This window comes from Strix aluco, chromosome 10 (assembly GCF_031877795.1).
Source record: "Strix aluco isolate bStrAlu1 chromosome 10, bStrAlu1.hap1, whole genome shotgun sequence".
Classification (NCBI taxonomy): domain Eukaryota; kingdom Metazoa; phylum Chordata; class Aves; order Strigiformes; family Strigidae; genus Strix; species Strix aluco.
In genome coordinates this window covers 9,854,902-9,869,933 of record NC_133940.1, presented here as the reverse complement: position 1 = coordinate 9,869,933, position 15,032 = coordinate 9,854,902, and the positions used below count along the sequence as shown (strand labels likewise).

The 15,032-nt window shown below is 40.9% G+C and overlaps 1 protein-coding gene and 1 long non-coding RNA gene across 2 annotated transcripts in view; one reads left to right on the top strand and one right to left on the bottom strand.

Moving 5' to 3' along the window:
- Positions 1-145: 145 nt before the first annotated feature.
- Positions 146-8,217, top strand: LOC141927857 (uncharacterized). The gene is made up of 3 exons (XR_012624596.1): positions 146-710; positions 4,721-5,541; positions 7,888-8,217. It is a non-coding gene; the product is annotated as an uncharacterized LOC141927857 (long non-coding RNA).
- COMMD5 (COMM domain containing 5) overlaps positions 5,995-15,032 on the bottom strand; it is a 19,183-nt gene continuing 10,145 nt past the window's right edge. The window contains 3 exon segments of the mRNA XM_074835186.1: positions 5,995-7,760; positions 10,301-10,376; positions 12,220-12,315. Coding sequence (XP_074691287.1) covers positions 7,659-7,760; positions 10,301-10,376; positions 12,220-12,315 — 274 coding nt within the window. The 3' untranslated portion in view covers positions 5,995-7,658.

Genomic DNA, 15,032 nt, shown 5'->3' with positions numbered 1-15,032 from the left:
CTTATATAAAGGCGGGCACGTGACGCCGGGCGGCGCCGCTCATTGGGCAGCGCCCGCAGGTTGTTACAAAACCAGGCGGTTTTGTAACGCGCCGCCAGCGGCCCCCGGCCCGGCCCGCTGAGGGGGCCCGGCCGACCGCCGCCTCGGCCCCGCCGCCGCGGGCAGCCCCCGCTGAAGCCCCGCAAGGGCGGGGGGAAGCTGGTGCTGCCCCCGCGGGGGGGGGGGGTGTGGTGCTGTGGGGGCTGGGCCCGGCCCGGGGAGGGGGTGCCCCACCAGCGGTGGGCAGGCCGCACCCCGCCGGGCCGGGCCGGTGTGGGAGTCCCGCCGGGCGCGGAAGCGGCTCCAGCTCGGCACCGCGGCCGCTCCGGCAGCTCTCCCGCACAGCCGACATCGGCCGGCACTCGCCCGCCTCCCCCGGAGCCCGGGCCGTGTTTCTCGGCGGGCGGTGCTGGGTTTGGCAGAGCCGTGCCCCGAAGGCAGGCACCCAGCTGACAGCCCTTTCCCACCGGGCGGCCGGTTACACCGAGCTTAAAAGTTACCATTGACCCGCCGGTCTGCGGTGACACCACGGTGAGAAACTGAATTCACTCCTGGGCGTGGTGTTTTGGTACCTACGGTAGCACAAAAGAAATAGCAGTTCAAAGCGATTTTGAAAAACAAGAATGCCATTTCCTGCTAGAACTGGAATTTCAAAGGCTGTAGTTATACAGGTAATCTCTCTTTAAGCAAATTACGTAGTAGTGAAGCTATTTTAATGTCCAGTAATCATGCTTTTAGGACAAGCAGAACATTAGAAGGAAAATGTTGTGTTTATTTGGTTATTCAGTGTGGCATATTGCATAGATACACCTGTCTGTGCCAGGTTCGAGATAAAAAAGCACATGCCTTATGATGGATGGTTGTTTTATTTAAGACCAGCTGTGCTGACCACTTCAATATGCACGGTCTCACCAGTTTTTGTTACATGAAAGGATCACACTAGTTGTGTAACTGTGCTAAATGTAGTCTAGGGAGAAAATGACCTGTGCTACCATAGAATAGAATCGGTTGTTTTAAAAGAAGTTATCTGATTTTTGTTTGCAGTTTTACACAGATCTACAGTTACAGTTTCTAGAAATGTTTGTGATATATATACATACATTTGAAAATACTCTAAAAATATAGGGCACTTTTCACACTGTCTTACAATCCACTGCAGAATTTGAAATTTCTGAGGATATCCTATTACTGACACTATTGGCCTCCTCACAAAGCTCCAGAGAGGGGATGAAGGAATTAATTTCCCGTTTCTTACTTATGGAAGTGTCTGGATTGCCCAGCTTAGACTGTGTAAACTAAGCTGATACTAGGGGACAAGCCCTGCCTGTGGGGTTTGAATGGACAGGACAAAAGATGGAAGAGAGGAGAGGTACTATGACTTTTGTAAGACCTTGTTTAGAGAGGATGCCTGCAAAAGTTCAGATGAACTTAGATTCAAAGTGAAAAACTAATTTAAAGCCACTTAAATTCTGGATCTTAACTCTTAATAATATACACATTAAATAGTGAGGGCTAATTTTGTGATGTTTATGTGTAGGCAATCCTTAGGCTTATACAGAAAGGCAGATACATACCTGGAAACAGACACCAGCCATCAGACCCTTCAATAGTCTTTGATTCCTATGATGCTAAGACATTTTGCACCTGCCAAAAATTTGGCCCCTGTCTCTAGGGCTCTTGAATCTTTAAAAAAAAAAAAAAGAAAAAAGAAAAAAGTTCAACATCTAACTGTTGTTCCTAGGCAAGTCCTTTAATTAGAAAAAGAAAAAGGTTAATTGACTGGTTTCAGTAATTCCTTCTGCCATCACTTAAGTCGGACAATAATCCAAGGTATAACACAGCCTGCCATAAATAATTCAAAGATAGGTAGGACAACTGAAGCCCTTAAAACTTCAGTTAAGCAATGCTTCAGAACAGTTAAAAAGAATTAGTGCTTGTGCTCAGAAGTATGGGGTTTCCCCACCAGACTCAAGCTTGCTAACACAGACTTCTTGTTTTCCAACTTCCATGCAAGAAAAACTCGTACTATAAAAGAACAAAAGCCTTAACACAAAAAAGAAAAAAGAAAAGAAAAATGCTTTCTTGCAGCCTTGAGGTCAACAGTTGTCTCTATTGCAAAACTATAGTCTCGGCAACCCCTCAGTGTGTTATTTTATAACCATTGTCCTGAAAACCACTATGAGTCAAAGCCTATTCAAGCGAGGGAAAGTGACATAACCACTGGTTACCAGTAGCAATGCAATGACAATCTCGCTCTATCAGGAATACGCCACCAGTATTTACATAGTTACATAGCAGACACTTAAAGAGATAAGTCATGGTATAAAGGGAGGGTTTCTAGCAGCACATGAATTCAAGACAGGGAATGGAAATAGATTATCATAGAAAACGTAATCAGCATTTGTGCTCTGAAAGGAACTTCCACAGTTTCTATTCACAACGTATGAAAGTCCTAAAAATTGGGGGTTCATTACCCAGTGTGCAAATGCCCAATTCACACACAGGATGGAGGTATTTTCTTTTATTAAGTGAATGCGCATGCACAGGTGCCTGTCCCAAGACAGCACACGTGGTCCCAAAAACTACGATTATTTATACACACAATCTATTCATATTCAATACACTGATACATATCTACTAAGTGATTGGTCATAACCTCTACACTTAGCATGTAAATTAGCACGCATGCCTAGTTTGCCCTCTCCGCCTACTTTTTTTGAGTCTGGGGTGTAATTAGAGTCGGTGGTCACGATCTCCCCTTGCCAGATCTACCTTTTGCTTAGGTTCCTCATAACTTGGCAGACACAGGCAGGCCGTCGCAGCTCGTTGTCTCTACTTCCCATTAATCTACCTAGGCTCCTAGCTTTGACATGCATATACAATAGTGGATTGTTTCAAAGTTAATAATTTGTTTCTATCATTATCCTAACAGCTAATAATTTTATTCTACAGTGTTCCTAACAAAACTGTACTGTCCTCTAACCTTTCAACATTTCTTTTAATAATCCAACATCAAAAGCATCCGCAGGGCTAGCTGACAGTGTGATCACTCGGGACTGAAATGAGTCTCAGAAAAGCACTGTGAAATGTACTTCTGGGAATTCTCTTACACCAGCAGGAACGTGGCTGAAACATTTCAGGGCAAAAAGGGCAGCTGTGCTTAAGAACTACTCCTGTGGTGGAAACTGTATGCTTAGGAAGGTTCAGAACAGAGACCTTTATCCGAAGCCAGAAAATAGTTAAGGCCTTATCGTGGATGGCCTATGGGCAAACAACTCTGTGACTTCTTAGGGGAGGAACCAGCTGGTTCTGCCTCTGCTAGTTCCTGGTATTTGTGGTGTTCGGTAAATGTTAGTACTTTGTGGGGTGTGACAGGTACAGAGCGAGCCGTACAGTCACTAACGGCAAAATATTTTAAAGCCAAGATGCTAATTTACTACTAGAAGTAGTAGTCAAACAACTACAAAATATTTGATTCTGACATAAGGCCTGGCTCTGCTTTAGCACAAACAGCTGTGTAAATTGAATGTACATACTTAATCTAGATATGCTGGGGTGTTCTTATATAACATCCTGAAAGCATGGCGTTTTCATACATTCATACATATATTCATGGATTTGGAGCAGCAGTGGGTCATGAGGTGTACTTGATTAGAGCGCAAAAAAAGAAAAAGAAAAAAGCAGAAAAAAAGAAAGCAACCCCCCTACCTAACCTGCATTGTTCATGAGATCAAGAACAGATTTATCCTTCACTTAAACAGAAGTAGTTAAAGCTAGGAGGTGACTCACTCTGCAAAAGCACATCTCCCTTGTATGATTTTTCTACAAAGCGAGGTTTAATTTCTTCCTTTCAGTGACAATGAGCACAATACCGATCTTCTTCCAGCAGTTAATGGCTGGTGTATCAGCAGGCAGTATGAGAGCATGACTACATTCTTCAGCCTTCTTCTGGAGCTATAACCCGCATCACACTCTGAGACCACAAAACCAACCACCAAACCTGCTTCTTTCCCCTCTCAAACACAACTAACCCAAGTGTGAAATTCCAACCTACTAGTCACGCTGACAGAGCTCCTTCTCTACTGGAAGTAGGGATGTGAAAAGTCACATCACAAATGCAGCCACAGATGGCTTTTTATTTTCAAGTGCTCTGCACACACTGTAACAGTCCATAGGCAAGAACAGATCTGGACTGACGGCCCATGGAGTTGAGCCAATTAAAAAAAAAAAAGAGGGAGGTCTGACCATTACATCAGGAAGATGCGCTAACTTAAGGTTAGAGAACAGGAAGTGAAGACATGTGAGTTCTTCAGTGTTATTTTCCACCAAATCTCTGAATGACTTCTCGCAATTCTCCTTTCACATTCTGCCTACTGTGAGTACTCCTGCATGCACTGGGCTTCTCTGCTATTATACACACATTATTTACACCAAAAAACAATCAAGTTCAAGTTCTATTTTAAATATGTTTTGACACATCAATCTTGAAAGAAAAGGCATAATGTTCCCATATGCTACAAAGGAAAAAAAAGAAAACGTGTAATGGAGAAATTTATGTTCATGTGCCATGGTTAGAAAATCACTAGAATTAAGACATTCACAAATACATTATTCAGTTTAAATAAATGCATGGCACCATCAAAGAGAGAAAGCAACTGGATCACTGGGCTTTGTTTTTCAGGCACAACTACCAACAGAACCTGTGAAAGGTCCTTGTTACCTACTGGTCCGTGAACAGTGTGTCATAAGAAAAAAAACAGTGCCCTTCCCACGCAAACCTCCTGCCTTCCTAATTGATGACTGACTTAGTGATCAGCTTGACAAGACCTCAGGACTGACAAGGCGAGCATCCCATTCAAGTTGCATCTTTTACCACGTGATACAGAAAGGGGGATTCACAGTGCGTCCTTGAAGTGTAACTGAACCTAGAATGAGTTGGGTAAAATAGTTTCTGTTCAGACATACCCAGATTCTGAGGTGGTTACTTTTTTTCTGTATTGGAATGAAAGGGCTAGTCAGAAATTCAGTGGAATGCAAATTCCAGAGTATTTTAATTGTAAAGTAAGAAGATATTTTCAGTGTTGAACAAATATTTAACACATAGTTCACCACAAATTTCTGAGAACTCTAACAATAATTTGAAGGTTCATATTTTATCAAAACTGAGGAACTATCCACTAGCCCCTCCCACTAGCCATTTTGGTGACAACTGCTGTTTCACTGGAAAGCTAATCTGTCAGAAGGAAAGCCCAAATTAACCCTTCTTTTAAATACAGAGGAATGAAAATTCCAAGTGTTTAAGTACCCCTCAGTGTGCATGGTAGACCTCCAACTACAGTAAAACCCTGCTTAATGTGTGGCAAGACAAACCTGAGACTAAGAGGTCCATCACCCCTTGCAGAGAACATGAGAAAAACAGTGCCTGAAGCCTTTCTATTCCTGGAGAACATGGGCAATTGCTGTTACAGGCAAACAACTGAATGAATATATTCTGGCTAGAAGGTAAAGGTATTTATGGATTCTTCTACTCTGATCAGTAAAAAAAAAACCTTGTAAATGTCTTGAGCAATAGGTCATTTTACACCCATGCAGTGTTCTGTTTGTCTGAAAAGACTTCATTTATGGTCTCAGTTGAGATACCTTTCCAGTCTGAAACCATGTAAACCTAAACATTCAGAAGGGAAAGGTTGTAACAAGGAACATAAGAATGTATTGTTTCACAGATTGTGATGATGTAATTCCTGAAAGAAGATAAACAAGCTTCACAAAGTAAAACCAAAAAAGAAAACACCACGTTAATGCAATCTACAGTCCCCTTGAAGTTACTAATTCCTCTCTATATCCTTTGGTGTGACCTGGACACAGTAGTTAAGACACAGTATGGATCAAACTTGGAAGTTATTGATGAGTAGCCTATAAAGCAAATGGAAGATGCAGCTTCTAAACAGTCTGAAATCATGGCCAATAGGTTTATTTGAAACTAGAGGACACATTCTTGCACAGGTTTTAAAAGCTTTCTGGACCGCAGCTATTTAGCTGTCTTTAGATTGGTATGGACTGCTGTCAAAGAAGTCTCTTAAATAAAAGTATGACAATTAAGTCATTTTATGCCTGCTGTGATTCTTAAAATCCAAGAGCAAAGTCATCCTTTCCTACACAAACATCTACAGGAGCGTAAAAGGCCTCCTGAATCCACAATTTTAATTTCAGTAGTTTCCTGCAGGGAGTGAGGAAGATATAGGCAAGTTCTACAATCACAAAAAAATGAGAGAAGTATGGGCAATTTCAGGTAGAAACCCTGAAAGCAGCTAGAATAAGCCAATGCTTAAAAATGGTAGTGGCACATGCTTTCTAAACTACCTTTGACAGCCAGATAAATCATACAGTTCTAGGGCCCAGGGCCTGTGCTGTCTTTGGGCCGTTGCTCACAGCCTCCCTATCTTTGCTGCTGGGGGAAAAACTCGTTCAGGCAATGATTGAGGGCTGCATCCCTTCTTGGCAAAACTCTTAGGGACATACTTGTGGTCCCACAGCCTTTAAATGAGACTTTAATCATATGATTCAAGTTAAGGGAGTTCTTCCAAGGTTTATTCATGGGGCAAAGGAGTAACTTAGACTATTTCAGCTGGAAGGGACCTACAGCGATCATCTAGTCCAACTGCCTGACCAATTCAGAGAACTTCAGCCTATGCTTAACTGTTTTCTTGATGCGGGGGCTTGGATGTCCTCGTACCTGTGACTTTCATCCCAGAGGCCATATGCAGCCACTTCATCCTGGGGTCTGACTTGCACTATTAATGAGTACATGGCTGTAGTGGTCTACAAGGTTACTGCCTCCTGCTCTTTGCTGTCAGCACAGTGCCAGAGGTTCCTGCCCAGTAGTAAGTCAGATGATTCCATTCACATCGCATGTATAGGCAATACATGAAACAAGAGGCAGGCGCTTCCAGTTAGAGATCTGGGAGATTACTGGTATTTAGCCCATTCTGATCAACCAGATGAAGACTTAGATTACATCTTCCCACTTCTGCAATTCCATGGAATTAGTTCTGGAAGCTCAGTCAAAACTTCTTTCTTGATCCAGACTTCCAATTTTCTTCAAAATCAGCCTTGAAATAGCCATAGCTATACCTCAGTCACTTAGTGAGAAGCCAGACAGCAATTTTACTTATGCAAAACTCAAGTTCACATTTGTCATACTAGAGCACAGGAGTGTTTTTTTTATTTTCTTTTTTATTTGAGATATTGCAGAGCTTTCTTATGATACACATTGATGGGGCTTCCGGTAGCAGGCTTTCAAAAATAATTAGAATAATGAATCAGAAATAAATGACTCTTACATCTATTAAGACAGTTATTTAAAAAATGTTTTGATGAATCATGCAAAAATGCTCGCAAACAGCATTACACTTTTTCATAGATACATCTTTTGTTTTTCCTAAGTCTTATGAAAAGAGCTTGTGCTTTTAACACTTGAATCAAAAAAATATTTCCAGCAGACATCATAAATGCTACATTGCAGTTCAGACAGGCAAAACGGTGTTGGTCCCCTGCTTTGCCATTCACAAATCATGGTGAGGGTTTCAGATCTGTTCTATAAACTCCCAATTTAAGTGTGTTCAGTCCTGGATCTTCAGTATGCTCCTTTTCTCCAAATCATTCATTTCCTTCAGTATAAGGGCAACATTGTATCTCAGTTCTTGAAACTTTGCAACCGGCACCTGAAACAGAATACTCAGGTTAGAAAACATGAAACATCTTTGGTACTTTGACTAGGGCATGCCTATGGATAGGGAATGTTTCAGATCATCAGTCCAACCTCTCTTAAAATGCTTTTTTTTTTTTTAGACTTAAGACAAAGGATTTGAGGTTAATAAAATTCAGTCAATTCAACTAAAGCATCTGGGTGAAAAAGAAGAGGGGAGTGGGAAAAGCAGAAATAACAGCTACATTAGTACATCTTCTATACTGCCTGATGTGAGAAAGGAAGTACTTCAGAATGTAAACTGATGGCTGCTGTAAAGTAAGAGAGTCATGGATTGGAAGGAAAGACACCTGGAAGGTCGTGGAGCCTACAGAATTCTCAAGCAACAAATTCCAGATATTCTGCTTGTCCAAACTTCCAAGAGAAAGGAATTGGGCCTCAAAGCAAGAGACTCGGCAGCAACCCCAAGAGCAAAGAGGACTGGGCACTGTCTATACATGAAAGGCAAAAGATTTTGATTAAATATACAAAACATTTTCAACCGTGCAGGAGACTTAAAGGACTTTCCTTTACCATTTCAAGCCTGAGAAGCCAGATGCATGAAAATCTATTATCTATCAAGACAGAGAACCACATCTGAGCACAGGCACAGACTGAGTGACACAGATTAACATCAGCGTAGTGCACAAACGCATGTGCTCACGTGAGTACCGACAGCAGCCTAGCTCGTCCCAGGCTGCTCTGCAGAGCACTGCCTAATTTACTCTACTCTGACGACACTGAAGACACGCAGTTCTTTTGACAGAGTCCCTTGTCATCCTTCTGCCTACTGTAGCAGATATCAATTATGTGAGAGGAATCCAACATCTGATTTGCATTTTCCATATGCATCAGAAATGCAGAAAAAGGCATCATGTCCTTTTCACTTTTGACATATATACAACAAGACTTGAAATGCTGCAATTCCCATTGCTTTTTAGAAAAATCTTCATTGTCAGAAGTCATACTGCAATTAAAAAACCAAACCAAACCCAAGAGACCGAAGAGCGTAACTTCTCCGTGTGGCATGCACCTTTTAAAACTGTTCATAATAGAATTATCTTCTGGACTTACCATTTTACATAAGCCCTGTTACTTAGCAGGGCCTTCTGAACATGTCTGAATGAAAGAAAACTGAAGAGTTGAGGACTATATTTACTTGCATATGGTACCCTGAACCAAAACACAGGTTTATCCCAAAGAGCTACTAACTGCAAGAGGACCGCTCATCAGGTACAGAAATCCTGTTTACAGCCAGATCTTTGGCATTCCGATCTAAGCAGCAGCAAGCAATGAGCTGATTCTAAGAGAAGCACATTGTTTGCTATCAGGTATCTGCACTTCTGTGCGTACCGGACAGGCATACCAACACATCTCCACTGCAGAATAGCAAAGAGTCTGCCACAGATTTACAAGAAAAAAAACCTAAAACCAAACCAAACCAACCAGGAACAATTCCACTGAGACTTGACATTAAATACCAGGAAATAAAGCCCCAAATCTAAATAGTAAAGAACATATACTAGTTTTTATTCTCACAAGTGAAACTTACCCTGTTGTAAAGGGTTAACCTGAAGTCCAGGGCATCACTTAAGTTCCATGGAAGACCTCAAAGAGAGTGTACAGGATGCTCTGAGCTGGACTGTCAGAGGGGTGAATTTGATCTCTTGTGAAGTGACACCCTCAACACTTTGCAATGTAGCACAGAATTTGTGCCTTCCTCAATAGCTGCCCTCTTGTGAAGCACTGCAACAGTAAAATCAGTCCATCTCTTCCAACCCACAGTTCTTTGGTGCTTCCTCCAGACTACTACTAACACATGAATCCAAAATCTCTACAGAATTCAAATGTAACAATGCTTGCTGTGCACTGAATTCCTGTATGCACGACCATGTTATTTATAGAACAAATAGCATTCCTTTTCAAAGGTTAAAAATATGGAAGAGTTTATGCCATCTTCTGGCAAGCCTTTACGTACGGTGTCATAAATACTGCCACTGACTAAGTCTGAGGTAAAAAGCAAAGAGGTTTTTTTATTTTCTTTCTGGCAGCAAGAACCGTACCGAAGAAAAAGAATAAAACTACCTCTGCCACAGAAGAGAATGATACCATTCTCTACCAAATGTAGGAGGTTTAGAAATGTATCATACATTATATAAACTACCCCAGTAATGTTTCTGCCCTCAAGAGCCACCATCAGGTCTGAAGGTTACAGCTGATAACAAAACAATAATTTTTAGTCAAACCAGACATTATACAGCAGTTCTTTTCAGTAATTAATATTTTTCTAAAAATGAGGTTTCAGCAAAACATGCGTAGGAACAAGGCATGAAATGATTTTGGTTAGCATTTTGTTATATATCATATGCAGCTACACTGAACATGAAGGATTCCAAAGCAAACTAATCAATAATGATGCATTGTTTACAAAAGCTTTAATATTTGAAATAGTAATTGAACTTTCTAAAAAGAACTTCAAGTGGTTTTTTTTTTATTTATTATGGCAATCAGACTTACTTCAAAGCGATGAGCTGTCCCATCTGAAAGCTTCATCATCATTAGAATGGATGGTTGCAGTGCACGGGCCAGTGAACTGAAATTATTTAAATTATTAGTATTACAACAATAATCATCAGCAGTGTGATGAGTACAGCATTGTACATTAACAATTTAAGATGTTCATGTAGGCTTTACACAGAACCTGAGTAATTTCAATCATAGAGTCCTGTACCGGGCTGGCTGGAAACTCATGAACATAAGAGTCCTGGCCAATATACCTCAGAATTGAGACTAAAAATTTTTTTAATAGTTTAGTAACTGCAAGTTTAGGAGCATATTGATTTTACATAGTAATCAGTTTAGTAGAATTATGATAGGGATAAGAGCTACCAAATACTGCTAGTAATAATGTACAGTGTTCTATGCAGTTTACCATGTTGCATTAATCCTTTCCATCCCTTCATACTTTCAACTGCCATCTCATTTGGAGAATCAAGCTCTTCCAGTCTCCATCCGAAATTTGTGGGATGTTATTTTATTTGATGACCCAAAGAGGGGAAAATGAGTCATTCTTGTGCAGCTTCCATCAACTGATGTTGCCAAAGCCTGCTCAGGTACTGACAGGCGTTACAGCCAGAAGCCATACCTCTTTGCAAAGGCTGTTGTTGGATGATAAACATGAAATCCCAGGGGGGAGGTTGACTGGAAAGGAACATAAGAGGAAGGAAAATAGAAAAGGATAATCTATTGCTCCTGTGTTATTTGGAAAACAAATCATAGGATTTGCCTGCAGCTTGCAAGCATTGTGCCTGAGGATGTTTATCTGTACATTTTGCTCTCTTAAAGGTACAGATTTTTTCTGCATAGTGATACCTGTGTGGTGCTCACAGCACTGCTCATCTGAGAGTCACCTGAACTAGTAGCTTGTGGCCATAACAATTTTCACTTAGGAGCCTTTTTTCTTGATTTCAGGAAGACCATCCCCGATTACCCACGGGCTTCTCAACTACGGCAGCAAAGAGACTGCACACTCCCTTGGATGCAGGTATTCATGAATGCAATATGAAGTCACTCACGGTAACAATTTACACTACTGACAAATACTGGATCATCTTCCAATTTCTTTCACCCTGGTCCATCTTGGTTAGAACTAGACAAAGACCAGGAACAGCCCAGACAACAGGTTTCTGTTTCCTTCTGGCTCTAGCCAAAGATCCATCCCCCAGCTGCCTCTGCTGTGGCAGATGGCAAGAAGCTATTCACTGCAGGCACAGACAGGATGATCACAACAGCCTTTACTACTGTTTCGTGAAAGAAACTTAGGAGGTAGATCAACGACCAGTTGCATAACTATGGGAATGTAAAGGTGCTGTTCTGAAGCCTCTCTTTGTAGAATCTACAGCAGATTGCAGGTGATGCAAAGCAATTTTATTTAACGTGTACAACATAGAAATTATAGTCTGCTTGGGAAGTTGAATAGATGATTTCCCTCCCCTGCTCCAGCGAAACCGAGAGCTTGGCTGGCTGTGTGAGGCTCAACCCATCTAATTTATTCCATCATCCCTGAGGACCCATGGGGTTGTATCAGCTCCATTAAGTTTTAAAATATTGAAAGAGAGACTCAAACTTTGAGTGCAATATTTCTAGCACAGAGGTTTTAGAGATCAAAACAAATAAGGAGCCTAAAAAGTATCATTAGTAGAAGATGAAGGCAGCAGCCTGTTGGCAGGTTCATGTTAACAGCAGTAACCTGTATATAAACTGACTTCTACACTGTTCAGAAAATGCCCTCCATATCTTACCATTTAATGCTACAAGCCAATCCCCAACAGCAACAAGATACATTTTAACACTGTTAACATTTTTAAGCAGCTCAAGAAGTCAGTTTAACCTTGGGCAAAATAATTTCTAGGGCCATGCCGGATTCTCTTTTATACCTTGTGGATATAGCTACGTCCACTCTCCACTTGAAGTCCTGGACACTTGGCAGCCTACTTCCTTGTATCAGAGCTGTGCCTTCAGAAGCAGGACGCCTACAGAGTAAATCAGAAATGGGAGGCTGAAATGCAAATTTGTAAAAGAAACAACAACCTAAAGAGAAAATGATTCCTCAAGAACAAACCTGTCTGGAACTTGTTTCTCTCCTGCATCTATTCTCATTTAGAGAGGTCTGAATGAGTAGAGGTTAGGTGTATTTAAAGACAGCTATGCTTAACTATGGTCCACGTTAGAAAAAAGAGACCAAGTGACTCTGTGCAATTCCAGTAAACTGATGTCACTGTGAAGTTTAGTAGGAGTCATTGTGGTGGCTGGCATATCTATTATTTAAATTATATGCAACTGTGAGGCATAGAAGGGGATCTGCAAATATATCTTTACCTTCATGCAGATCCAACAGGAACAAACAAGCAGAAACGAGACAGATGATTTGAGCAAAAAAGTTGGAGTAAGGTCACTGTGCTCCTTCAGCAGAAAGCTTCTAATATTAGTCAGCAGCAATGTTTTAAAATGTAATAATATTAGAGTGTACTTTCAAGCATAATTTAAAAAAAATAAAATCACACAGTGGTTCTTGCTAATCCAACTTAACTTACAAACTTTAAGTTCTTTACTGTCAGTCCCAGCACACCCTTCAAGATTTTTGTCTAGTCTAATGTGTACCAAGCCAAGGACTTCATTTATTACTCATATTGCAGCAAGAATCAGGCTGATCAAGCCTCAAGTTTATTTCTGTGAGGAAATACAGTTGACACCAATTAAACTTCAGATGGTTGACAATCTTTAAAATTTTAACAGCATCTTAAGCTCTGGGTAAGTAAACAAGCCAAATCTGATACAAAGACATAACCACCACCCATTTTTAGATATATGCAGAAGTATCTTCAGAGTGAGGTCACTCAGCTGGTCCATGAAGGATCCAGTCTGGACTTTGTGTTACCATACTTTTTTTTTTTTTTTGGCTAAGCATCCCATGTCTCTGGAAGTTATTTATGGTACATTTCAAAGCTACTCCAGTACTCCTGCTAAGGGCAGGATAAGAAATGTTACATCCTTTATCCATGGTGCTAGACATAATCTAATTACAGACTTTACATCAGGAAGGAATCCTCTCTGAACAAATCAAGGACTGTAGGAATGACAGTCTAGCATCCCTACTCAGATTCTTGTGTGCAAGTTAGCTGGTGCCTTTAGAAACTGCCCAGAAAGATTAATGATTTGATAAGCTACACAGGACTGACAGGCTGAGACCCTCTAATACTCCTGCATTTAGCAAAGGCATTACAAGAAAGAATTTATCCTTTTTTTGGGGGGGGGATTGGGTGGTATCAGAAATGACACACGATCCTAATAGTATGGTAAAGGAATGAGCAGAAAAAATAGATAAGCTGGTTCTTACTCACTGTCAGCTACTGGATAGGAAGTAGGTCACCACAGCTGGGTGCAACCATGAGGAGCTGGAGTCTAGAATGGTCATTAGCAGGACTAAGCAATAAGAACAGGCCTCTCCCTCAGTGGTGAGCTGCTGCCAGAGTACTGCTTAATTTGGGGAATGCCTAAAAATAGCCACACTGCTACCGCTACCCAAAGACATGCTAACTCCCATCAGTGCAATACAGTCCATTTTGTGTGGCACCAGCATTTCGGGGGAAGAAAGACAGAGAAAACAGGAAGATGTTCTAGTTAGCGGTGGTGGGAAAGGTCAGCAGCACCCAGAGGTGAAGCTTCTGAATACTGTTAAGCTGTGGCATTTCTGTGGCCAAACCACAAAGCTTTAGTTCTGGTCAGGGCTGCACTTCAGTACCATTCCCTCAGAAAGAGTCGCAGCTTTTATAGTTTAGTTTAAGCTTCTGTCACCATCTTCCCCAGCTTGGATAAGATCGCAGCTGGAACTGCAAGAATCCTGGAAGGATGACAGAATGTGCATGGTGTCCAACATACATACAGAAATTATACAGGCCATTAATCAAGCCATTGATTTTTAAGTGGAATAGCAAAATGGAGCAGAAAAGACTCAATTGATCTTATATCCAAAATCTATAGACTATAATTACATTTTGTAAACTCTGTGCCAACAGCTGCAATATATTGTCAGCACATAGTGCAAAAGACAGAACAAGTAAAGAACCACGGATCAACTACAGACCATCCAAATTATATGTCAAAAGGATGATACACCTGGTGACAAGAACATCACCTGCCAAAGGATGCAACAGAAGAGCACTCAAAAATGAGAGATTAGAGAATTTGAAGCAGTAGTTAACCTAACAATATCAAAACTAAAGACAAATTTTGGATGGTTCTCTAGGCACATAAGACATGCCTAGCAGGCCACTGAATAGGAAGAATGAATAAATTGGTGTGAAATGCTGACAAATGGCACAATGAATGCACTCTTCTGGGAGAAATGAAGGCTACACTATTATAAAAAAAAAAAAAGCAGTACATTTATTATAAACATTCAGAGAGGGGGAAGTTAGGGTTATCCTTTCCCTTAAAAAAAAAGTTTTGATTTCATGCAGTTATTTGATAGTGTCAGTGTGGCAAGTTTTTCTTCCCTTTCAGTCTATGTAGCTTGATGGAACTGTGGGGACACAGAAATACAAATGTCAAATTTCCAGTACTTCAGAGCTGTTGTTTAGTGAAGAAAATTGCAAAAATAGGATAAGCTGCCAGGAAAAGTATTAAAAATGGATTTTTCTAGGTTATTTAGCTCATACTGAATTTTTGATCAGATGCTAATACTTCTCTT